This window comes from Sarcophilus harrisii, chromosome 4 (assembly GCF_902635505.1).
Source record: "Sarcophilus harrisii chromosome 4, mSarHar1.11, whole genome shotgun sequence".
Taxonomy (NCBI): domain Eukaryota; kingdom Metazoa; phylum Chordata; class Mammalia; order Dasyuromorphia; family Dasyuridae; genus Sarcophilus; species Sarcophilus harrisii.
Window position 1 is genome coordinate 432,671,666 of NC_045429.1, and position 24,517 is coordinate 432,696,182.

At 37.0% G+C, this 24,517-nt stretch overlaps 1 protein-coding gene across 4 annotated transcripts in view; it reads right to left on the reverse strand.

Moving 5' to 3' along the window:
- Positions 1-6,701: 6,701 nt before the first annotated feature.
- The window catches only part of RHOT1 (ras homolog family member T1), a 65,524-nt gene continuing 47,708 nt past the window's right edge, over positions 6,702-24,517 (reverse strand). For 2 of the 4 annotated variants that reach the window (XM_031967624.1, XM_031967627.1), the window contains exons 17-21: positions 22,338-22,457; positions 21,829-22,031; positions 19,104-19,226; positions 9,386-9,529; positions 6,702-7,892 (exon numbers count right to left, since the gene is read on the reverse strand). In XM_031967624.1, coding sequence (XP_031823484.1) covers positions 7,775-7,892; positions 9,386-9,529; positions 19,104-19,226; positions 21,829-22,031; positions 22,338-22,457 — 708 coding nt within the window. In that variant the 3' untranslated portion in view covers positions 6,702-7,774. The remainder of the gene's footprint in view (positions 7,893-9,385; positions 9,530-19,103; positions 19,227-21,828; positions 22,032-22,337; positions 22,458-24,517) is intronic. The other 2 variants (XM_031967625.1, XM_031967626.1) reach the window with 2 other exon arrangements.

The following is a 24,517-nucleotide window of genomic DNA, read 5'->3' on the forward strand; positions in this document are numbered from 1 at the left end:
CTCATTTCACCCAGCATCAGTCCATGTAACTCTCTCCAAGCCTCTCTGTATTCATCCTGCTGGTCATTTCTTACAGAACAACACTATTCCATAACATTCATATACCACAATTTACCCAACCATTCTCCAATTGATGGGCATCCACTCAGTTTCCAGCTTCTAGCCACTACAAACAGGGCTGCCACAAACATTTTGGCACATATTGGTCCCTTTCCCTTCTTTAGTATCTCCTTGGGGTATAAGCCCAGTAGTAGCACTGCTGGATCAAAGGGTATGCACAGTTTGATAACTTTTTGGGCATAATTCCAGATTGCTCTCCAGAATGGTTGGATTCGTTCACAGCTCCACCAACAATGTATCAGTGTCCCAGTTTTCCCGCATCCCCTCCAACAATCATCATTTTTTCCTATCATCTTAGCCAATCTGACAAGTGTGTAGTAGTATCTCAGAGTTGTCTTAATTTGCATTTCTCTGATTAATAATGATTTGGAACACTCTTTCATATGAGTGGTAATAATTTCAATTTCATCGTCTGAAAATTGTCTGTTCATATCCTTTGACATTTATCAATTGGAGAATGGCTTGGTTTCTTATAGAGTCAATTCTCTATATATTTTGGAAATGAGGCCTTTATCAGAACCTTTAACTGTGAAGATGTTTTCCCAGTTTGTTGCTTCCCTTCTAATCTTGTTTACATTAGTTTTGTTTGTACAGAAGCTTTTTAATTTGATGTAATCAAAATTTTCTATTTTGTGATCAATAATGGTCTCTAGTTCGTCTTTAGTCACAAATTTCTTCCTCCTCCACAAGTCTGAGAGATAAACTATCCTATGTTCCTCTAATTTGTTTATAATCTTGCTCTTTATGTCTAAATCATGGACCCATTTTGATCTTATCTTGGTATACGGTGTTAAGTGTGGGTCCATGCCTAATTTCTGCCATACTAATTTCCAGTTATCCCAGCAATTTTTGTCAAATAATGAATTCTTATCCCAAAAGTTAGGATCTTTGGGTTTGTCAAACACTAAATTGCTATAGTTGACTATTCTATCTTGTGAACCTAACCTGTTCCACTGATCAACTAATCTATTTCTTAGCCAATACCAAATGGTTTTGGTAACTGCTGCTTTATAATATAGTTCATAAAGTACTTTATCTACTCCTCCTCTCCCCCATTCTTTGATTGCATAACCCTATCTTGGGAAATCTGTTTTAACAATATTCAGTAAGCTAGGATTTCATGATTCAGCCATTCTGAAAAGTAACATGGAACTATGTCCAAAGGGCTATCAAATGGTTCATACCCTCTGATCCATCAATGTCTCCCCTGGGCCTATATCCCAAAGAGATCATAAGAGAAGGAAAAGGCTATGCAAGCCTTTTTGTAGTGATAAGAAACTGGAAACCGAGGGGATGCCCATCAGTTGGAGAATGACTGAATAAGTTTTGGTATATGAAAGTTATGGAATATTATTGTTCTATAAGAAATGATCAGCAGGATGATTTCAGAAAGACCTGTAGAGACTTATATGAGCTGATGCTAAGTGAAGTGAGAACCCAGAGAACACTGTACACAGCAACACCATTATGTGATGATCAACTATAATAGAGTTCTTCTGAGCAATACAGTGATCCAAGACAATTCCAATAGACTTGGGGTGGAAAAAGCACCTTTTTTTGGTTATCGTTTGCTTTTTCTTTCTCATTTTTTCTCTTGGTCTGATTTTTCTTGAACAACATGACAAATAGGGAAATATATTTAAAAGTTTAAGAAAAAAAGTTATTTTATCTGGATGAAGAACTCCATGGTGTGGAAATTCCTTCACATTTAGAACAACTATATGTAAATTAGGGTTCATTCCCAATTGTCTGGGGACTCTGAATGAGTGATTTTCACAGGGTCCAGAATTTGAAAGCAGGTTTTTCTTACTCCAAGGTCAACCATTTCTATGCCACAGTACCTTGTAATGTTGGGAATATGTGCAAGGATAAAATTAAAAAGAAAAAGCTAAACTAATGTTCTACACTATATCAAAGCTACACTTATGATATATGTGTCAAATAGTAAAACACTATATTATAGCATGTCATGGTAAAGGAATCTAAATCAAGCTAAAGAATAGGGCAAAAATCCTGGATAGAAAAATAAATATCTACAAGAAATAATATAAAAATGGAAAAGCAGAAACGTTTGTACTGTGTTCAAGACAACAATTAGTAAGAAAATAGACATATGCATAATTTCAAATAGGTATAAGCAGATGTTAAGCATAAATTACCATAGTGCTTAAAATTGCTTTAACTTTTTAGAGATAAGGGGTGAGCCTGGGCTTGTGATTTTTTTTTTAGTATATCGAATACCCAGGTAAGGAAATTCTCCCTACGAAAGCATATCAGCATCTTTCTTTGCAATTTACAATCTAAAGACAGAGGTGTTCAGCATGGGACTGGCCACAAAGCTCCTGAATGTGACCAAAACCAGATTAAAATGTAACAAGATAAGTTAAAAATTAATAGAAAATCATATATTAACATCTGTGTTCAAAGTCAGTAAGTATTCAGCAAGGTTCTCTGTACATGGTGTAGTGTCCCCATGTCTATTTGAATTTGACAAACTGGTCTGAGATTTGTCTCAAACACCAAGTAATATGCCTGGAACCACAGGGAGATTATGTGTCTGGAACTGGAACTCGACTCCCCTCGAGTTCCCAGCCAGGTCTCCAACTATTGTACCACAATGCCTCCCCATCTTCCAATTTTTTAAAAACTGTAAAATCTGACTAAATACAAAATAACTTTTAAATAGTAATATACTAACAACACATCAAAAATACTTAACTAAAGGTTGTTATAGCCTTTGAATTTGAGCTATGTACACACACTTTAAAGCCAACTTTCACCTTTGATCTTGATAGGAAGCTAACTGACAAGTATGGTTAGAAACTATTCTTCACATTCCTAACATCTGTACAGACCTTGAGCTAACAAATGAGAAGAGTTGACAGATTCTGGATCTATCAGAACAGCGTGTGGAGTATTCACCACCAGATCACACATTCTGAGTTCTTTTATTTTTTGATACTGTATTCAATGAAATGTTTGCAGGTTTTTTTTCCTTTTGAATTGGTCAAAGCTAAGTCACTTTCTATTGCTACATTCCAAAGGCCTTCTTTAGTAAAGTTTTATGCTCTTCTAAAGAGCCAGAACATGTTAGGGTTACACAAAGTTAAAGGACTTGTTCTTCCTTTCTATCAGTTGTTCAATGAGCAAAGTCAGAAAGACTTGGGTTCCACTATAGCCTCAGACACTTCTTAGCTGTTGGACCCTGGTCAAACACTTGACTTGGCCTCAGTTTTCTCATCTGTAAAATTGGGTTAATAATAACATCTACCTCCTAGGACTGGTTGTGAGGATAAAAAAAAAAAAAAATGTGGTACAGGTTGCAAACCTTAGATTACTACATAAATGCTAGTTATTAATATTTGTAAAGTACGGGCTAATTCCCTGGAGGGCTTCAGGGTCAGCCAGAGTCAGGATAAATCGAAGTCCTTGGTCTTTAGGGGGAAAAGGGAAGGAGGCAGGCAAGCTGCCACACAGCTTGCCAAAGACCTATCATGGATTCTGGAATCCGGAGTCTCCAGCCTCTTTCCTCCTTGTTCTGTTGCCAAGTGACTCTGGCTTTCCCCCTCCCCCCCTTCGCCCTCCAATCCTTGCCTACGATTATCTCAACACCAAACATTCAGCAAGCACCAATGGTGAGGAGAGCCAACACATCACCATCTCATCTAAACATATATAGAGAGCCATTGTCTCACATTAAATAGGTAATTAGCCTTAAGTGCTCAGTTATCTGATTCAAGCATACCTTTTTGGAGTTTCAGCCCTCTACAAATATTGTCATTATCATTTTTACTACTGTTATCATTAAATTGCTTTGAAGGAAAATATAACATTAAGGTTCTTTGGCTAGGAGTTTGGTGAAGACAACTTTAAAAAAATCAAAATTATGATCTTTTTTCTCCCTCTGTGAATACTCAACTTTTTATTGAGGATTGCTAACAATAAATAAAAAAGAAAACAATTTAATAAAAACTTAGCTAGAGTATACTTACCATTTTATCTTTTCTTTTCTTCAGGAAACTTTCAAAAACCAAATCATCTCCATGACTATTACTTCAATTTCCCTTTTTCTGTCCAGGTTTTCACCTTGACATTCACTCCTGGTTTACAAGAGACATTTCCTCTTTTCCAGTTTCCCCTGGCAGGTGACAGGAGGTACTGGGCACAAAACATTCCAAACTCATTTAACTTCCTCTTTTGAAGGTCTCAAAACAGAACCCGGCCCAACTCTCCCCTGATCCCCTTGCAACCTTTTCTAAGTGTTTTGACTGCAACATTTAAAGCACTCACAAATAAATTAGGATACTTTGTTCCTCGGTTGTTTAGTCTCATGTTTGTGTTAACACAAAAACAACATGCTGGGCTGCTATAAAATAAAGGAACTCTCTAGATGTTGTATAAAAATACTAAGGCTAAAATAACAAGCTATTCTAAGATTGCCTTGCAATATATTAATGGATGCTTATAATAAAAGTAACCTAAGAAATGCAAGTAGAAAGCACAACCATTTGCTTTCCAATAAACAAGGGACTTTTAAAATGTTATTGTATTTTCTAGCTAGTACTATTTATTTTTATTTCAGCTGAAAGAGGCTTCTTTTTCAATCTCAATTTTCTTTTGAGGAGTGTTCTCCCTTTCCCTTTGGCGCACTCTACTTTTTGAGTAAATTATAAAACCCAGAATTATTTTTGTTATTATTGCATTTAACCTTCATGTTCTCTTACATTTTTTTCCCCATAAAAAAATATTTGGTGTGAGGTGGGGGTAGAAGGCAGAAAGAAATTAATATAAATGTTGACCATTTTTTCAACTTTGTAGAATTGTTATGTTTAGAGGTAGAGGCAGCAAAGTAGTCATGTATTTACCTCCTGCCCAGCTGCCTCTTAAACGGGATTTCCTTTCAGCTGCACTTTTTCCAATGTACTTCTAACCCAAGAAGACATGACAATAGTCTTGCTATAGTTTACTAATTTTTTCTTCCCGAGTTAAGTGTTTTAAGTCAGAAACCAAAAACTTCAAAGGAAAGTCTAAATATAAAATACTTTTCAATCAATTATCAATTGTCTCAGAATCTTCATTTATATCAATCTTTACTCTCAGCACAGAGAAATTTTTAAGATGAAGTGTTAGAGCTTAACACAGTCCCTGGCAAAAGTACATATTAAATCATTTGAGTTCTAAATTAGCTGTCAGAAACTCCAAATAACCATTCTTTAGTAAATGGGAATAAGAATTTCAAAATCTACCAAAGATTGCTATGGACGGAGGCCAAACAAGTGCTTAGATGATATTCCCCCTTTCCCATTTTAGTTAGGCAAGTTATTTAACTTCTCAGGCTCATCATCTGTCACAGGGATACCTGAACTTCCTATACCACATAAGACAATTATGAAGAAGTTTTGGGGGGATTTTTTGGCCAACTTTAAAGGTTTTTTTTGTTTTGTTATGCCAAGAAAAAATGTAGAAATAATATGGTACATATTATATAAAAACTGGTAACTAGTCATAGTGTGTAGCTACTGGGCTGACCAAGGAAAGGGTCACCTCTCTGAACTGTTCCCTTAAAAGAACAAGAAAAATCTCTCAGAAGGAAAAAGCTTCTTGTGGGGAAACAAAAGACTTTTGAAAACCAGCTGTGAATTATTCTCCTCTATGCTACCAAATGCAACAGCTTTATTCTTTTGTTTTTAAATGAATGTCACCTTTTCTTTGAATGACAGACTTAAAAGATTTAGAAAGGTAGATATGAGGGAGCATCCAAGTCTATGGACCATAAATTGTTGACTGGCTATGGCAATCTTTTCATAATTTTGGTCCCCCTATGAACCCTGCTTTGTTGTCCTGCTACTGCTTCACTTCTTCCTGAATTTGGGCACTGGATCAATTATACCTCACCTTTGTCTCTGAATGGAGATGGAGAAATAACACCACAGGGCTGACTTGATCTCCAATCTCTTGGGATCCCTACTCCACCAAAGCAATTCTTTTATTTCTTTCCTAACTGATTCCCCATCCCACCCTCCCAAGGCCTGTTCCAGATCTTTCCTCTCTTATCAAATATTACACAGCACTCTTTGCCATCACCCTCTCAATGGTAATCCCCTTCTTAGTTTGAATTTAATCTGTTTATATCTTGTGCAGATCTATCATCCATCCATCCATCCATGCATCCATGCATCATCCTTACATCCGCTATAAGAATCTAAGTTCCTTGAGGACAGGGACTGTTTTGATTTTATCTTTGAATCTCCAGTGCTTAGAGCAATGTTTGGCACACAGTAAACACTTAATTGGGCAGCTGAGTGGACAGAGTATTAGTCCTGCAGTTGGGACCACGAGTTAAAATAAGGACTCAGACACTTGTTGTGTGACTCCAGGGCAAGTCACTTAATCCTACTTGTCTCAGTTTCCTCATCTGTTAAATAAGCCAGAGAAGGAAATGGCTAATCACTACGGTATCTGTGCTAAGAAAACCCCAAATGGTTCATAAGGTGTCTGACATGACTAAACAACAACAAAGTACTTAATACATGCTGGTTAACTGAATGATATCTAGGAGAGAAGACCCAACATTAAAAAAATGAACCACAGTACACATTAGTTATTTATTGAAATACTTTAAAAGGTTGATGATGGAAAAAATAAGTTTATCATGAAGGTTTAGATTCATTAGATTTATTCTTTCATTTAAAAAAGTTGCTGTCTACAGGGAGTTCTAATCAGGTATAGAACACATCAGGAAGCATGCGGCTACTGTGATATTCTACAACAGAGCAAGAACTGTGCACTCCCTTGGCACCACAGATACAGCCAGGACACGATGATTTACAGTTTGGAAGAAATTAAACAGTAATGGTCTTTTGAACTAGAAACATTTATAATGTAGAAATTGGTTCCTCCCCCATGTGATTTGAAAGGGTTTAAAAAATACAACATACTTAAAAATTAAAGAATACACAACAATGACACTGATTCTTTTGCTATGTGAATTTTGGAAAGTTTTGCTCCACTCTCAAAGGGGAGCCTCATGTCCAGCTGTGCACGTCAGAGATTGTACCAAGCCTCAGTGGCTGGTGTGCCGGAGTGAAGCTGTCCTTGAAATGAAACAAAACTCAATTGGAAAAGTGATGCCTATCCTCCATGGAGAGACAATTGTGAACTGTGCCCCATATCTCAGAGCCCCCTCCCACCTTGCCCCCAAAGCATCATTTCAAATGAATATGAAATAAATAAGTAATCCATGAGCCAAGTACAATTGATGGAACTAAAACTTATGATAGTGAGTTCCAATTAAATGCTAACTAATATGATACTATGTGGAAACATCTATGGACAGCATTTCCATAACTCAGGTTTTTCGGGAAGCCACATCTCTTGCTGCCTGAATATGTACAGTATTTACAAAACATTCCCTTTTGGCCTCTGTAGCATGGCCACCTTTCTGTGGCCTTTAAGTAGAACTTTCCATTACATTCACTAGCCAATACTGCAGTCATTGCTCTTTTAAAATACTCTTATGCAAGAATTACAAATATTTATAAAGTAACTCTGCATATATACATATCTCAACATTTCTAGCAGAATTTAAAGCATTCAGAATGTACATAAAAGTATTGGTTTTTTGGTAGGGCCAGTATTGTAATTGTTGTCTAAATCATCGCTGTTTCAACAAAGCTTTGTACATAGCAAACCCCAAAACAGCAAACACTGTAGCACCAAAACTTGCTCGAAGCCAAAATGTGGAGCTCTTGAGGTCAGCTTGCGTCACATGCCTGCAGTCAGAAAACAAAAGCAATTTCAAAAACAGGATTTATTTAAGAACATATTGTTACATCAATCAAGAACTTTTAGGGAAGTATTAGGACACTTGTCAGGCTAATTCAAAACTACTATGTTTACTGAAACTTTTCATTAATACAGCTTATAGCATAGTTTAGCCATTATCGTCTAGAAGGAAAAGAGGTGTGGCTTGGTAATTAGCTAACATTTTGGAATAAATGAGGTTTAAGCTTTGTCAATACTGTATTTTTCTCATAAACACCAATAAGTAGGTAAAAAGAAAAACAACCCACTGCTTTAAATTATCTGCTGGTCATTAAAAATGAGAAATAAGATCAATGTTTTCACATCTTTGAAGGTGATTTTGCTGAAATGAAACAATGAGCAAAATCACTCTACCCCAGAAACCTTAAGATATACTATGTAGCTTAGTGACAAGTGGCAATACTTTTCTAAGAGCAGTGATAAATCAAACTTTAGAAATCCTAGTCCCCATTAGAAGATTTGGAGGAACCCTCCCCCATCAAAGAAAAAAAAAATCAACTACTAGTTTGCATCACACTGAAAACTTGTTAATAGGAAACCAAGTGTTAGTGAAACAGGCAGTGACAATAGTACAAACCAAAAGTACAAATGCAATGTAACATGATAGAATGAAAGTGGTTGGATGACATAAAAGAAGCCATGTTATGCATGACAAAGGTAAGACACAGCCAATGACCCCATTTCCCCCATTACAAACTAAGCTTATGAGCATGCTCAGTTAAAAACACTGCTGGTCACCCTCAAGAGTCTCAAGTATGACAGCTTACCACAAGGAAGAGAAAGCTTTAAAGCCAAGGGCTATACTCAAGCATCACCAAAGTTTTAGTTAAGCAAATGCAACTGAGGTGATGTGGGAAACCTATGGATTAAAGGGTTTATGGATGTTGTCTAGGCTAGGTTATTTACGGACCTACCTACATCTAAGTAACAGATTTTAGGTACAAGTTAAATGTCTACAAAGAACGAGACAATGAATGTATAAACACATGCAAAAGAGAGTTAATAAGCAAGACAAAAATTATACCGAATCCTTTTGCCCTTGACTAGTCACAGATTGCAGAATTACTTTAGTTTCTAAACATTTCACTGCCTGTTGTAGCCAGCTAGGGTGATTCTGCATTCTGTGAGCCCCGGGAACTGGGAGACGGCAACACAAGCCTCAGTATCCCATGCTTATCAGTACTGTCCAGCAGCACAGCACTCCAATACTCTCTCTCACACATCAAAAGAAAAGTAAATCTCTATTTTAAAATTATTCTTTATGTGTTCTTTAAGAGTAAAATGATAACACAGGTGCATTCCATCTGGCAAGTTAGTTCTTTCAACACACAAATGTCCTTTTTCTTTTTTTAATCACTTAAGGAACTAGATATCTGGGTTTCGGTTTTTCCAATTGGAAAACACCCAGCAGGGTCAAACCAGTGAGCGTGGGAAATGTTACCTGGCTTCAAGAAAAAGTGGCCCGTGAGATGACTCCATGAAGATGGAATCTTCTACGGAGCTGACAGCGTGCACCTGGTGAACAATACTGCCTTCGTCGTCTGCTAACAGCATGGCGCCCCACTCAGCTACCTGGACTCTTAACCTTTTGCACACATGCACAGTTGTGGTTCATGGCACAGCTCAACACAGCAAGGGTCTTAAAATATCCTCTCAGTTACACATCCCGCAAGATAAATTTGGTTACTAGTCTGCATTGCTTTGTCTCCTCCTTTCTACCTTTTTCAGACTTTGAAAAAACTTATTCTATAACAGGCTTTTATCACATTCAATAAAGATTTGGTAAAAAAACAAAAACAAAACCCTTTTTAATACCTGAAAAAGCAACTCTGCTTTTGTACACATTATCCTATATATCCTCAACACCACTGTTTCTAATGATAGATCTGAGACACTTGAATTAGCTCCCTGAAACCATTACCATTCGGCACTTTTGGGCAATATATGGGTACACTATAATGGCAAAGTATCTATTTATGATGAGGCTGATAGCAAGGTGCTAATATATCTGGATCACCCAAATACCAAAGGGGTAAATCACCCAGAGTCCATAAATGCCTTTACCTTAACTGTTACAGAAAAACTTTAAAAAAAAAAAAAAAAAAAAAAAAAAAAACTTACACATAACCCTCCCTACCATCTCAGAAGCTACGAAAGACATACACATTTACACACTGGCTGATGCTTTCATGGCTAGTGAGAGTCTCAAACCCCTCCAAGTCAAGAGGTTCATAATTGTAAATACTCTTGTAGTGAACTCCAATTTCTTTACCTTCTATGCTTCAGAAACAGCCTGTTAGTCCCTACTCTCCTTGCTAGGATTAAGCTCACATTTTCACCCAAATGGAGAAGACCAAGTTTTTATTTGTTTTTATTTTTTTTAATTTTGGGGAAGGAAAGGAAGGATTGGCTTACTATAACCATATGAAAAATACAGTCAGAATGATTTCCCAACACTGAATCTCTAACTCCTATAACAGGGGACTGCTATTGAAGAAAATATCCATCTTGCCTTGACAGCTTAGTTTTCATTAGCTTTGCAAAACAGGATTTATCTATTCCCCTCAGCACTCTGTGTAATACAGATGCACATATTTACACATGAGAAATATCAAATGCACACGTTGCTGAAGCTTGGCTCGCACAAAGACATCCTCTTAACACCACTAGTTTATTGTAATACTTAAGACAAGCAACCACTTACTCATAAAATATTTCAACATCTTCATCAATGTTACAGAGATATTCTGGGATATGGAAATATACTTGGGAAAATAAATTATTCTTTTAGTAAGTGTATTTGAAAGCTATACTAACTAGGCAGTATTTATAAGAGAGAAAGCATTTATAAATCTGACAGCACATCGGTCATTACTCAGCTAACTGATATCACGTGACCAGAGACAAGAGGGACCTAACAGGTATTAGTCAAGGAAGCAGCAAGGTCTGATTCGTGTTTGTTACTCGAGGAGCTTTCTAGTTTAAGTAAAAACACTGGTTTCATAAAATTGCCTGTATTTTATTTGCAAAGGCAAGACAAAATCATTCCTCAGTGATCCCAAAGCACAAATCTTTCATAGGGGCCCACATCATTATCATATTAGAAAACATTGTCGATATTTTATGACATATCTTTTCTATCTCAACTACCACTCCAAGATCTCCTAATGTTGCTTGCCAGCATGAGATCATACAATTCAGCAACTCTCAGTGGCAGTATCTGATTAGAACACAAATAATGAATTAAATATGATTAAATAGTTGAAGTAGTCTTTACTTAAATAAAAGTATATGAGTAACTAAAATATAGGGCTACAAATGTAATTACAGATATTCAGGGGAAGCTCTAAGAGCCTGCAACAAGACAAAAGTTAGCAGGGCTAAATATATGGTTTTACATCCTTTGGTTTTTGCTTCATAAAAAACATAAGGTTTGTTTTAAAATTTGAAAAAAATGCTTAAATTTTTTATTGGGCAAACATCAATACAACTATATGTAATCACAAAGGGACTCAATCAGAATTAAATCTACCCCAAAAGCTACAAATTAGGAGAAGGAAAGAATAACTGACTAGTAAAATAAAGTGTTTTATCCTATAGAAAGCACTTTCCTTACACCAACCTTGTGAAATAGGTAGTATATGCATCCCTACTTCCATCTTACAAAGAAAAAAGCTGAGACTAAACAAAATGTCTCCAGATGACATGGTAAAGCCAGGTCTTAGAAGCCCAGGCCACATGGCCCTTGAGGTTGAGTACTTTTTCCAGTACATCACAGTAACTCTTTTGTCACTTGCATCTAGGCAGGTGCCAGATAGAGAGTGATGAGGGGAATGGGAGAAGAGAGGTTAAAATGGAAAAAAGAATAATTTATTTTTTCCTTAGCATAAAATTCAGGCTATTTTACAAGGGGAAGAATTTCTTAGGACAAGATTTCTGGAGCTTAACAAAATGACCTATAACTTCAGGGGTCCTGAAAGTGCTCCTCCAAACTCTGAAAAATGGGACAAAGGAGGGAACAGTGCAAAATCCCCAATCCTGGAGTCGGGAGAGAGGGGTTTGGTTCTGGACTGTGAACCATGCTGACCTTTATTTCCTCATCTGCAGAATTCAGGGTTTGGACTCGCCATGCCTCCAAGGGTCCCCCCAGTTCCAACTCTAGGATCTCAGGATGGGATGAGGAAGACCATCAAGTCCAGGGCAAGAACCACTGCTGCTATGTGTCTCCTCCAATTATCTGAACTTATTCTTTCCCTTTCTTGCCCTCTGAAATCCTCTCTCTTCCAACTATGACACAGATAAACCCAGCACCATAGAACACATTCTCTTGATGTCCCACGCACACAGGCACGCACATACACGCACACAGGCACGCACATACACGCACACAGGCACGCACATACACTCACATGCTAGGCCTGCAGGTAACTCAGAAGAGCAAAACAAAGGACCACAGTGTTTCTACAAAGGCTGAGCTAAGATGCATCTACAACCATAGCTAATACCCCAGTCTGCCCATCACGAGCTACAAAATGAGAAACCAGTACAGACCTCCTTAGACTGAAGTACAGCTGACTCTACTGTCCTACTGGCGTGGGGGTTTTCTTGGGAAGAAGGGGAAAAGAGGTGTCAGGGCCTGGAACTTTGAGTATAGAGATTTCCTCCAGTAATATTGAGTGTCAACTATCAGTATCTTGGATTCTCAGGGATTCTTGGATTTAAGTGATTTGCCCATGGAAAGACAGCAAATTATGGATCAAGGACTAGATATGAATCCAGTTCTTCCTAACTTGAAGGCCAACCTATCTTCCACCCTGCTTTTTATGCCTTACATAAGCGAATCTTTTACAATCAAAAGAAAGTTTGTCTCTCAGATTTTTGGAATGTCTTGAACAGAAATGCCTTTTTTTTTTTTTTTTTTTTTAATTATGTGGTTGCCAGTTTTCTGACTTCATTTTCTTTTCTCTATTCCTTCTTTGGCATAAAGTATTTTGAATATTCATTTTTAATATAAAAGTTGATTATATTCATCCAAACTGTAGGCCCTAGAGCTACAACAGAATGCAACATTTCAGTGACATGAAATGTTTCAATGTTTTTTTTCTCAAAATATTTTTAGAATTCACAATATAAGTGCCCAATGTGGGTTGCTACATTCTGTAAGCAAGCTGTTAACCAAGCATGCCTTAATACTAACACTCTTTGGGAAAGGAACAACTCTGGTCCCATCCCATGTTCAGGAATGCTTCCTAGAACAACAGCAGAATACATATTTGCAGATGGAAGTTACAAAAAAATGCTCTAATATCATATGATCTAAATATCCTTAAACCAAACTAAAAAGAGCATCAGATAAAGGAAACCACAGCTTGTCAGATATTTAACAAACAGATCTTGGTCAACTAACAACAAAATTTAAAAGATCAAAGCAGCAGCAATTTACTTGAGGAGACTTTAACAAGTTCTTATGTAAAATATGTGAACATAATTATCAATGAGAAATCTTTAGAAGGAACCAGCTTTTTCCAGGAGGAAAGCTTAATTTAAGGTCACATGTGGGAACTCCTTGAGCTGAAGTCAGACCCCATCATTTTGCTTTTAAACCAGAAAGAAAAAAACAAAGTCCTTTCACAGTCAAACACCCTAATGTGTAACATAAAAGGTTTCTTATTGTAGCTATCTGTGTTTGAGCCTTATCTTTCCAAGACAACAAACATTTATTAGGAACCTCAGAGATTCAGTGAGGTCTTAAGGTACAATGTTTAAAAAAAAAAAGACTTTTTGTCGAAGGGGCATACAGTATACCGAAGGCAAGGAAAACAGCCACATTTTAAGCACATTTAAATACTAATAAGGAAGAAGTGATGGTAACAAAAGAGATCTGTGAAAGAACTTTGTTTCTCCCCGTGCCTGGCTAGGACAGTGGACACTCAGTAATAAACATCTGAGTGAATTTGCAATGTAATATAGATGGACAGCAAAAAGCTTCCTTGGAAAACCAAGTTTTTATTAATATCTTGCCCAAGGCATGGAGGACATCTAATTTTTAGGGAACCTCCATCACAAAATAACTCTAAAAATTTGAAAATGGGAAAATGTCTTCTAAAAATGATTGTGGATTAAAATAACAGAATCTGAAGAAAAAACTACATTTGTCCTGCGACCCATTTTGTACATTTCTGCAATGAAGTCTCTGATTTAAAAAAAAAAAAATACTGTTGGGAGTCCTAATGGGCATGAGAACTTCAACTCATGGATGAAGAGGCGTAATCATTTCCTACTTAAAGATTCAATAGAAGGTAAACTAAGAACTTTGTTACTGGAGTAAAATGTTGCTCTCATAGTACACAAACAATGATTTGACTGAACTAATACAAGTAACTAAAATGGAATGGAAGAAAGGTAATTATAAAATAAAAGTAAGAAACAAGGAAGTAACAAAACAAAGTCCTCAAGCAGAAGATTTTTTTGTGGCTAAAATAAATAGGACGATTGTATGTAAAAATATATGTGGAACATGTACAAAAAATGACCAAGCAGCAGACAAATGCTAATGAATGCCTACAAGGAAGAAGAAATTAAAAGTATATAATGCCCTGCATTAGACTAACAATTCTCATACACAGCATGAGAGTGTATGAATTTGGAAGGAAGACCACTAACTAAGGGCAAATGATATAATTTGTACCTTTATAATAATTTTGCCTCAATGTTTTTTAAAAAATCAAGAATTTGATAACTTTTTGCAAGAAAGATTACCTACAATATGTAAATACAAAATGTACATAGAAGATCTTTTTCATTTTTCTGACTATTATTATTATAGCACTCGTAGATCGGTGCAGGAAGAAGCAGGAAAGGCAACAAGCATTTTGCAAGTGCCTACTATGTGCCAGGCACTGTGCTAATTAATTTTAAAATATTACTACCTCTTTTGAGTCACATAAAAACCTTATGAGTAGGTGCTGTTATTACCCCATTTTACAGCTGGGAAACTGGCAGAGATTAAGCAACTTAGGTAAAAATAGTCCTGATAACAGGTTAATACTATAATTTATCACCATGTTAAAAAATAAACCTGGACAGACTAGGTAAGAGCAGAATCAACTCAGAGCAAGGCCCATATAACTTTTACTTTGAAAGAAAGTTCAATAAGCATTACTATATCTGTTTTGAATTTTACATGTTAAACACAACATACACTTAGCTAAACAGAATTTTTAAAAATTGTGGATTGAAATGACAGGCTATGAAGAAAGAACTGAATAAAGTAAACATTAAAACTAGGATATCTGTCCTGTAATCCATTTTATAAATTCCTGCAATAAAGTTTCTGATTTTAAAAATACTATTGTGAGGCCTAATGAGCATGAGAACTACAACTCATGGATGGAAAGGCATAATTATCTCCTACTTCAATTTTTTAATTTTTAAAAAACCAAAATAGCTAATCTGCTATCTTAGGGAACAAAGTTCGAAAAACAAAAGGTATTAATGCTGTTTAAAAGATAAAAGCTTTCTGAAGACCTTTCCTAAGCTGTCAACATTTTATTTTTCAGTTATCTACTTTCAGGTCAAAAATTAAAAAAACAAAAAAACAACATTCTGCTGCTAATGGCAGATATTAAGTTACTTTCAATTAAAAAATGGATGTTGATAAGACATCTCTAATTCTTCAGGAATCACAGATGCATAATGTCCCAGAGTATTTCTTTCTCATGCTGTAGTTTAGGTCAAAAGTAGTGGTCTAAAGTCATTATGGCCACCCAATGAACAGAATATAAATAAAATATGTACTAAAGATAAAAAGATAATACACATTACACAGCACTCCAAGATACCCTATGAAACACCAATCTAATGAAAAGTCACAAGAGATGTCTGGAATGGATTATGAATTGGGACAGTGTTATGTGGTAGAAAGAGCACTCAACTTGAGAAGACTTGAATTCTAGCCCCAACTCTGAGACTCTAACTTGGTAAGTGTCCTTGATTAAGCCATAATAACTTCTGGGTCTCAATTTCCTAACAGGGGTTAAGCATAGAGGATACAGCTCCTTTTCAATTCTAAAATTTTGTAAGTCTGTGAGTTTGTGAGCATTAATTACATGGAAGCCCACAGAGATACAACTAAGAAAATCACATGCCAAATCAATCTCAATGACTTTTTTATATAGAGAACCACAGGGACTGCTGGATCTGCAGACTACTATAAATAACACCATCAATAGATTTCAGCAAACAGATAGCATGCTCCTATGACATCCTTACAAAGATGATGATGAAACCCTGATACAGGGAGATTCACAGCTGACATCCAAAAGAGTAATGATAGGATTCTCTTTCAATCTATAAAATTTTACTTCTAGTGAAGTCTTAGTAGGATTTATAAATCCAATACTGAGCAATAGTTTGGATAAGGACATAAAGGGAATTCTTATAAAATTTGCAAGTGACAAAAACCGAGGAGGTATAATAAAATAAGAGTACAGATTCAAAATAATTTCAACAAGTTAAAATGACAGGCCAAAACCAAGATGAAACTTAACAGAAATAAATATAAATCTTTGCATTTAGGTTTAAAAAAAAAAAAAGATTGTATAAAATAGGCTGGGGAGGTTTGGTTTAGGAGTAATTCATATTAAGATGAATTGGGAATTTTAGCAGATCACAGCTTAGTATGAGCCAACAATGAGACACAGCTTTTTAAAAAGCTAACATCTTGTGGCAGCCCTTTTTGTAGTGGCCAGAAACTGGAAACTGAATGGATGTCCATCAGTTGGAGAATGGCTGAATAAATTGTGGTATATGAAAATTATGGAATATTACTGTTCTGTAAGAAATGACCCAACAGGATGATTTCAGAAAGGCCTGGAGAGACTTACACGAACTGATGCTGAGTGAAATGAGCAGGTCCAGGAGATCATTATATACTTCAACAACAATACTAGATGATGACCAGTTCTGATGGATCAGGCCATCCTCAGCAACGAGATCAACCAAATCATTTCTAATGGAGCAGTAATGAACTGAACTAGCTATACCCAGAAAAAGAACTCTGGGAGATGACTAAAAACCATTACATTGAATTCCCAATCCCTATATTTATGCACACCTGCATTTCTGATTTCCTTCACAAGCTAATTGTACAATAATTCAGAGTCTGATTCTTTTTGTACAGCAAAATAATGTTTTGGTCATGTATACTTATTGTGTATCTAAGTTATATTTTAATATATTTAACATCTACTGGTCATCCTGCCATCTAGGGGAGGGGGGGGGGGGTAAGAGGTGAAAAATTGGAACAAGAGGTTTGGCAATTGTTAATGCTGTAAAGTTACCCATGTATATATCCTGTAAATAAAAGGCTATTAAATCAAAATAAATAAATAAATAAATAAAAAATAAAAAGCTAACATCATTAATAGAAATACAGTAGACAGAGTAGAGAAAATATTAGTTAAACTGCATTGTGTGGAATCACATGAATTACACGGTCCTAGGTGTCACATTTTAAAAGGAACACTACAAAGCCAGACAGTGGTCATGGGCACTAGGATAGGGAGGGGTTCAGAATGGATCATTCCGTTTGAGGAATGGAAATGAGACTATCTAGTCTAGAGAAGAAAAGATTAAAGGAAGACATGGTATGATAACCATCTTCAAAACCTGAAGGATAAAGGAAAAAGAAAGGACTAATGGGTAAAGTTGCAGAAAAGGAAAAAGGAAAAAAAATTATTCCAATAAGAAATTATTGGGTTATTTAGTGGTATAACTATTTTAAAAGTTTCTTGTCATTACAGATGGCCAGGAGAAGGCCAAATGACCTTCTCTGTAGGATGTTGTAGTGGTAATTCTTATTCTAAATAAGAACATGACTGATAATGAGTCTATGAAAGTGAAGCCACTGAGTGAGAGGATTATTTAATTTGAGTTACCATTCTTTTACCAACTCAATAGAATACTTTCTGTATGGCTAATGTTTTATAAAAGTGTCACAATAAAGTGTAATAAGATAGATTTTTATACTAAATGAATTTTTACAATCCAATAATATTTTATCAGTTACCACTTTTTGATCTTCTCTTTTGGAATTGCTTTTAAAATCAGTTTACAAGTTACACTAGAAATAAAGTGGTCACCACATCTCATTTTTTAACGTGTGATTGTAATTTTATTTACTTGACTTGATTCTGAACATCTGAATGCTTAAAAAGAAAAGAAAATCTACCAATCAAAAAGACAAATATTTGCTAGCATGAAGACAGTCTTTAAAAAAAAAATTGCCATAGACTTGAAGAAGATTCCGAAAGAGGGTTTTTAGATACATTTCTGATCCCTGGCAATGCTGCTGAAGCAAATGAGGGTGACTGCACTGAAGGAGACAAGATTATTTGGAGGAATGAGCTCTGTTCTGTGGAGCAGTCTAGCTACAACATGCTAGAGTCACAACTCTCATGTTCCAGGAGACAAGGGCAAACAAATAAAAGAAAAAAATACAACTTCCAAAAAGTGGTCTTGTGGGTCCTGAAATCCCTTTCCCATTTTACTCTAGGTCCCTAATACAGGTGATGGGAGATGCTATGTTGCCTGGGAATCAAAGCCAATCAGCTTGTTTCAAGAATTGGGGCTATTTAAGAAGTTACAGTTGTTTGTCCTTACAACACATGTACTAGTTTAGACAAATCTAACATACTATGAAAATTAGTGAGGCCATTTGTATAACATTTTAATTGGTCCGAATAAGTTCAATACAACAAAATGCCACCTCCCCCACTGTGATCTTTGTGCTCTAGGTGGCTCCAATTTCCAACTTTTTCTAACATATTTCTATTCCAGTCTATTATCATTTAATATTAAAAAATAAATAAAGACATCAGGCTCCTTAAACAAAACCCCAATCTTCCTTACTCATTCCTTCACAGCATCCCCAAATCCATCTCTTATCTTTTAGAAATGACTAAGGATGGTCACAAATCCTAAGTACATACCACCATTCAGCACAATGAGAGGTTTAGTGCCAATTAGTTGCATTTTAAGACTAGTCTCCTGGCCATTGGTGGCTATGTGGTGAAAATCTGCATTAAAAAGAAAAGTATCTATTTTCTTTGTTTGGTATTTTAATAGAATGCCCGGCAGGCAGTAAATAAAGAGAGGACCTGGTAAGAACTGCCGTGAAGAGTTTGTTCTTTACAGATTGCAGCAAGTCTGAGTTGAGGAAGCTCTGACAGATGCAGAATGTGCACCTGTTGCAGGTACACAGACAGCGTAACCGGGCATGGCTGCGAAAACACACAGAAGGACACAGTTGAGTTCTTACTCACCACTGAGGCACCGCAGGGCCGTGCCGATAGTTTGTAGTTGTTGTTGTTACTGCTGTTGTTGTTTTAAAGAGACTAAGGCATCAGCAACACAGAGGAAAGGGGCGGCTAAGGGCGGACTAAAGCTGTGCAGAACGCGAGCTCCCAGAGGTGACGCTCCCCCGGGTGCAAGACCTAGGGCCACGGGGCAAAACTTGCGCTTTGGGGAGGATGTGGGAAGAACCAACTATAGCAGGATTTGGAGTGTCTGCACAGCCTTAGATGGCACCCTCATCAGAATTAAAAAAAACAAAAACAAACAAAAAACAACAATCCGCCAACAGGACAGAGTTTTGTTTGCACCAAACAATCTCCACCACCCCCCGCCCCTCCCCTAGCACACACACATGCTGGAAAACCAGGAAGGAGTAAGTGCTGCTGGTGAATAAAAGACAACAAAAGACAAGTCGAGGCACTTTCCAGAGGCAAGAATCCCACCCCCACCCTCATTTCATCCAACACTCAGGGTCCCAAAGGAAACCAAAATGCTTTGGGAACTCTCTGGAGCTCCAAGGGAGTGAGCTCTGCTCTAAGACTGGGATGGGGGGGTGGATCATGAAGGGGATGAATCAGGGGCCTCCCCAGGGCAGAGAGGGTAACAAAGAGGCAGAGGGGCAGGGCACAGCTCCTGGCCACTCAGCCCGTACGACCAAGGCCCAAAGTGGGTTTTTAATGGCAGCCAGTCAGTCAGGCTTTCAAGGGGCAGAGGGCTCCGTGGAATCAGACAGCTACCGCATCTGGCCACCCCTGGGCACTGCGGGAGGGAGTTGAGGGGGGTCGTGACAGAGGGGAAGATTAGCAGTATCCCAAGGAGAAAAATCATTTTGTTACATTTCAATAAGATCCAAAATATTCCTCTTAAAAAACTGACTTGTGAGGATGAGCCCCTCACCGACACTAACGGCATTACCAGCTGTCATACTAGAATCCATCTGTTATTTTATAAAATGATTCTAAGTCTTTAACATACAGAAAGCTCTATCAAGAAAAGCAGGATGCAAAGTGTGCTTAGCAACAGCAAGAGGCTTCAGGAGAAATAGCTTCAGATCAACGAGGGAACAAGTTTCAATTTATGTACCTTTTTCAAATATACATGTGTGTGTGTATATATAAATATATATACACACACACATACATATGTATACATGTAATACTGAGATGCATTTTAAAATGCAAATCAACATTAAAAGATATATTAAAAAGATACATCTAAAAAACACCAAGTAATAAGGTCTACCAAGAGGTATATTACTACATTTAAGTGTATTAAAAAGTACTGTATGAAAATATATGTGGCAATCCTGAAATAAAAAAAAAATCAACAAAATTCCTGGGAAACTATAAGGAAAAAATAATTTAAAAAAGAGTTTGTTTTGCCTGTTTTTTTTTTTCCAGAAAGACCCAGAGTTTTTAAAAATTTTCTATCAACGTTGATCATGTTTTAGTAGAAATTGTCTATAATGATCTCCTCTCTCTCTTTCTCCCTCTCTTCAGGTGTATGTATGTGTAAATACAGATAGCTATATATGTGTATATATGTGTTTGAAAGCAACAATGCCATAAAAATTGTACAAATACAAGGGATTACTAACTTTATAGTACTAGGAATGACTGTGCATCCCATTAGAAAACAATTAGAATTTTAAGGGTTTGTTGTTGGGGTTTTTTTGTTATTGGTTTTTTAAGGCATTGGTGGAATAGGAGAAAAGACAACTATTTGACTTTAAAAACCTATAATATGTTAACAATCTGAAATTATTCTTTTATTGGTAGGAATTTAAACCAATCCTGGTTAACAGCAATGTCTGATCATTATTCTTCATCACAATGCATTTTTTCATAAGAAGATGTCAAGATCTATGATGAATAAGACGTGTATAAAAGTGAATTATTTCACTTTAAACCCATAAGAAACACACTGCCCAAAATACAAGATTTTGCTGCAAGATAGAATGTATTTCCATAAATATAGTACCAGCAGAACACTTTTCAGAATCATGCATTAGAAAACTTAATGTGTAACCAGTTCTATGCATATGTATATATACATATACGTATCAGTGTATCATAAATGTACATGCAACTGTGGCTCATAGCCAAGAATGGAGAGCATTTATCCAGTTCAAATTACAATTAATCACCAGCAGGAAAGAAATTCATAGAAAGAAAGGACATATAAAAAATGCCAATTCCTACATACTGATTAAAAACCAAAGAAACAAATTCTCTTTGATTTGTGTGGTGATGTCTTAATGGCACAATTTTTTAAAAGCCAACCTTATATATTGCAATAGGCTTTCTTTTTAAAACAAGGGCTACTTTTGAGTGAAATATTCAATCTTTGATAAATAAAATACCTTCCAAATAAAATAGTATTCTCTTTGATTTGCACTTTCTCACTGAAAGATCTCTTTTTGTTGCTAAATCACTTCGATGTGGCAGCATTCCACCCTCATGGCTGACCATGGCATGCAGTGCCCCTGTGACCCATGCAGCCTGCAAATAAGAGACAGCAAGTACTTACGGATACATGGCCATTGTTGTCAACTTAACAAAGATATCCTTACTCGGTGCATCAGCAGTATTGCAAGTGAAGGCTTGTGGTGGAGGCATTTTGTGTTTCCTGCAGAAGTCACTGGGTGAAATGCTATATTCTTGTCGAATTTCATGTAGGTCTGACTTTGCAGCTACAATTAAGCAGGGTATTCTACTGTCCATAAAATGTTGCTATACAAAGAAAAAAAGGAAAAATCCCTCAAAATCATAGTTACATGAAAACTCAAGAGCAGTCTATGAAGGGTGACTGTTTCAGTTCTAAGTTGGGAAGGCACCCTTACATTCAAAAGCATTAACAGGAAGAAGCAGGACTCAATAACTCGTGCTGTTCAGGTCATTCTCAAACAAATAGGATCTGAACAGAGTTTCTTTAATCTAAGAAATTAAAGCAATCCACAGTGATGCTTTAGGCTCGCTAACATTTTGTTAAATTCCATATAGGCATGACTTTGATAACAGAACACAACAGTTACAAACCTTAAAAATCCTGGCACAATATTCAAAGGACTTTGGATTACTGACATCATACACCAGGCACACAGCATCACATATGATCTCCGCCTCAGTTAAAAATTCAGATTCAGAGATATCATGCAACTTGAAAGGAAAGATAATGATCAGTGTAAACACCAGGAAACAGAAAATGGTTCACTAAATTAAAAGTTATGCTTCTACATTAAATAGCAACTAAGAATCAGAAAGGTAGATAGGTGTGTGTGTGTGTGTGTGTGTGTGTGTGTGTGTGTGTGTAAAGGAGGGAGGGAGAGGGGGAGACAGAGAAAGAGAGGGAAGAAGGAAGGGAGGGAGAAAGTTTTAGAGAAAGGGAAAGAGAGGGAGAGGGAGGGAAGAAGAGGGAGAAAGAGAGGGGAAAGGAGAGGGAAAGGGGGGGAGAGAGAGTGGAAAAGGAAGACAGAGAGAGAACTGTAAATAATGACAGTAATAATCTGCTCTTTGGGCTTTGTTCTGAGAAAGATTCAGGGACTAGACAGTCATTTCCACCATTTCCCTGGAAGTCAGGTAAGCGTCCATCCTGCACAGTATAGCTGAGTAGGTCACCATGAGGAACAACAGCTATGAAGGAGCTCCTTTCCTTTCCACTGCACAGGTAGATAAGGAATCATGGGTTGGGAAGAGGAGGAGCCCAACTGAGCTGTATCAGAGACTGAGCCGTTACTTAGAGCATTTTCTCGCCTCTCCTCTTCCTTCGTGTTAGGTCCCCAAGTTGCTGGAACCACTCACAGGCACTGGCATTATCAGCCACGCTCTTGGTGAGGACATATGAACGTATGACTCACCCAATTTGGAAAAAGCTCACCAATTCTGGGACAATCTAAACACTCTCTGTGCTGATGAGAGAGGAACACAGGATAAAGAGGAATAAAAAAAAAACAAAAAACCAAGAACCATAAATCCCCATTTTATTGGCAGATTACAAGCAGTTCAATTGTGGACAGCAGATCCTTACACACGTAGATGGCCCTTTGGGGTCCTTTTTCTTTTTTCCCTCCAACTAATCTTACACAAATTTAATTAAACTCTCTAATGGGATTCTAGATAAGGCCTTGAAGATTATACTTATCATTTCTTGTTCTCTGCATGATGAAATAATGACTTTCACTGGAGCAAAGGAATTTGCTTATTTGTTTAATCTGGACATGTGATTCGCTGTAGGGAACTCTCAGGACGGAAATTCCCTTCCAGTGGAAATTTGAAGGAGCAATAGCTCCTAGGAACAGGTGATTATAGAAGCACTGAGGAATCAGTGACCTGCTCAAGTCCAAAAAAGTCATGTATTACATCACAAGTACCCCACTCAAAGGACCGACAAGCATTGATTTAGCCCCTTAATCAATGAAGGGAGGACAAGTGACTCTTGTTCCGGACCCCCGACCACTTCTGCCACTTTTAGGTAGTATCCTAAGTAGTTAATATAAAGTAACCTGAGCAAAAAGTAAAAGGGCAAAGAGATATCTGGCAGTCCCTTATAGTGTCCCATAGTTGAAGGAGATATAAATTATATACAATAATTTATAAATTATAACAGCAAAGGAGCCACTGGAAACTGTCCCATAGATTAATTAAGGCCACAGCCTAAGACTATGTGCTGAACGAGGGGAGGTCAGCCAGGCCCCTTGGTTCAGACTAGGAGGTCTGCCTAGTGTTCCAGACACATGGTAAGACCAACAGAACATCAGCAAATATTGTGCTAATGAACCAACCCTAAGATGTGGCTAATAACTTTGAGATGATGTGGTTAGTTCCCTCCCTGTTACCAAAACTCTATAAAAACTCCTGTTCCCTGCACTACTACATCTGTTGCTGATATGTGCTCCCCAAGGACCCTAACTCCGGACCACAGTTATATTAATAATTATCTGTGCCTCTCTCCCTCATTTTCTTGTTCATGCTTCCTGCCTCCCTATAGCACTCAACCCTCATTCCTAGATCTTCTGCCTCTGTACACTCAGTATCTCAGTGTGACTGAAGTATTACTTCCCCCTTGCTGCCACTGTACTCTTTCCTGGTGAACATGGGGTGTACTCTTCCCCATGAAGACTCACGTGTAGTCCCCTTAGTCATAATTAATAATTGCATAATTAACCAACAATTTACTTCCATTGTGTGCCCAGAACTGCACAAAGGGAAATAAATTTAAG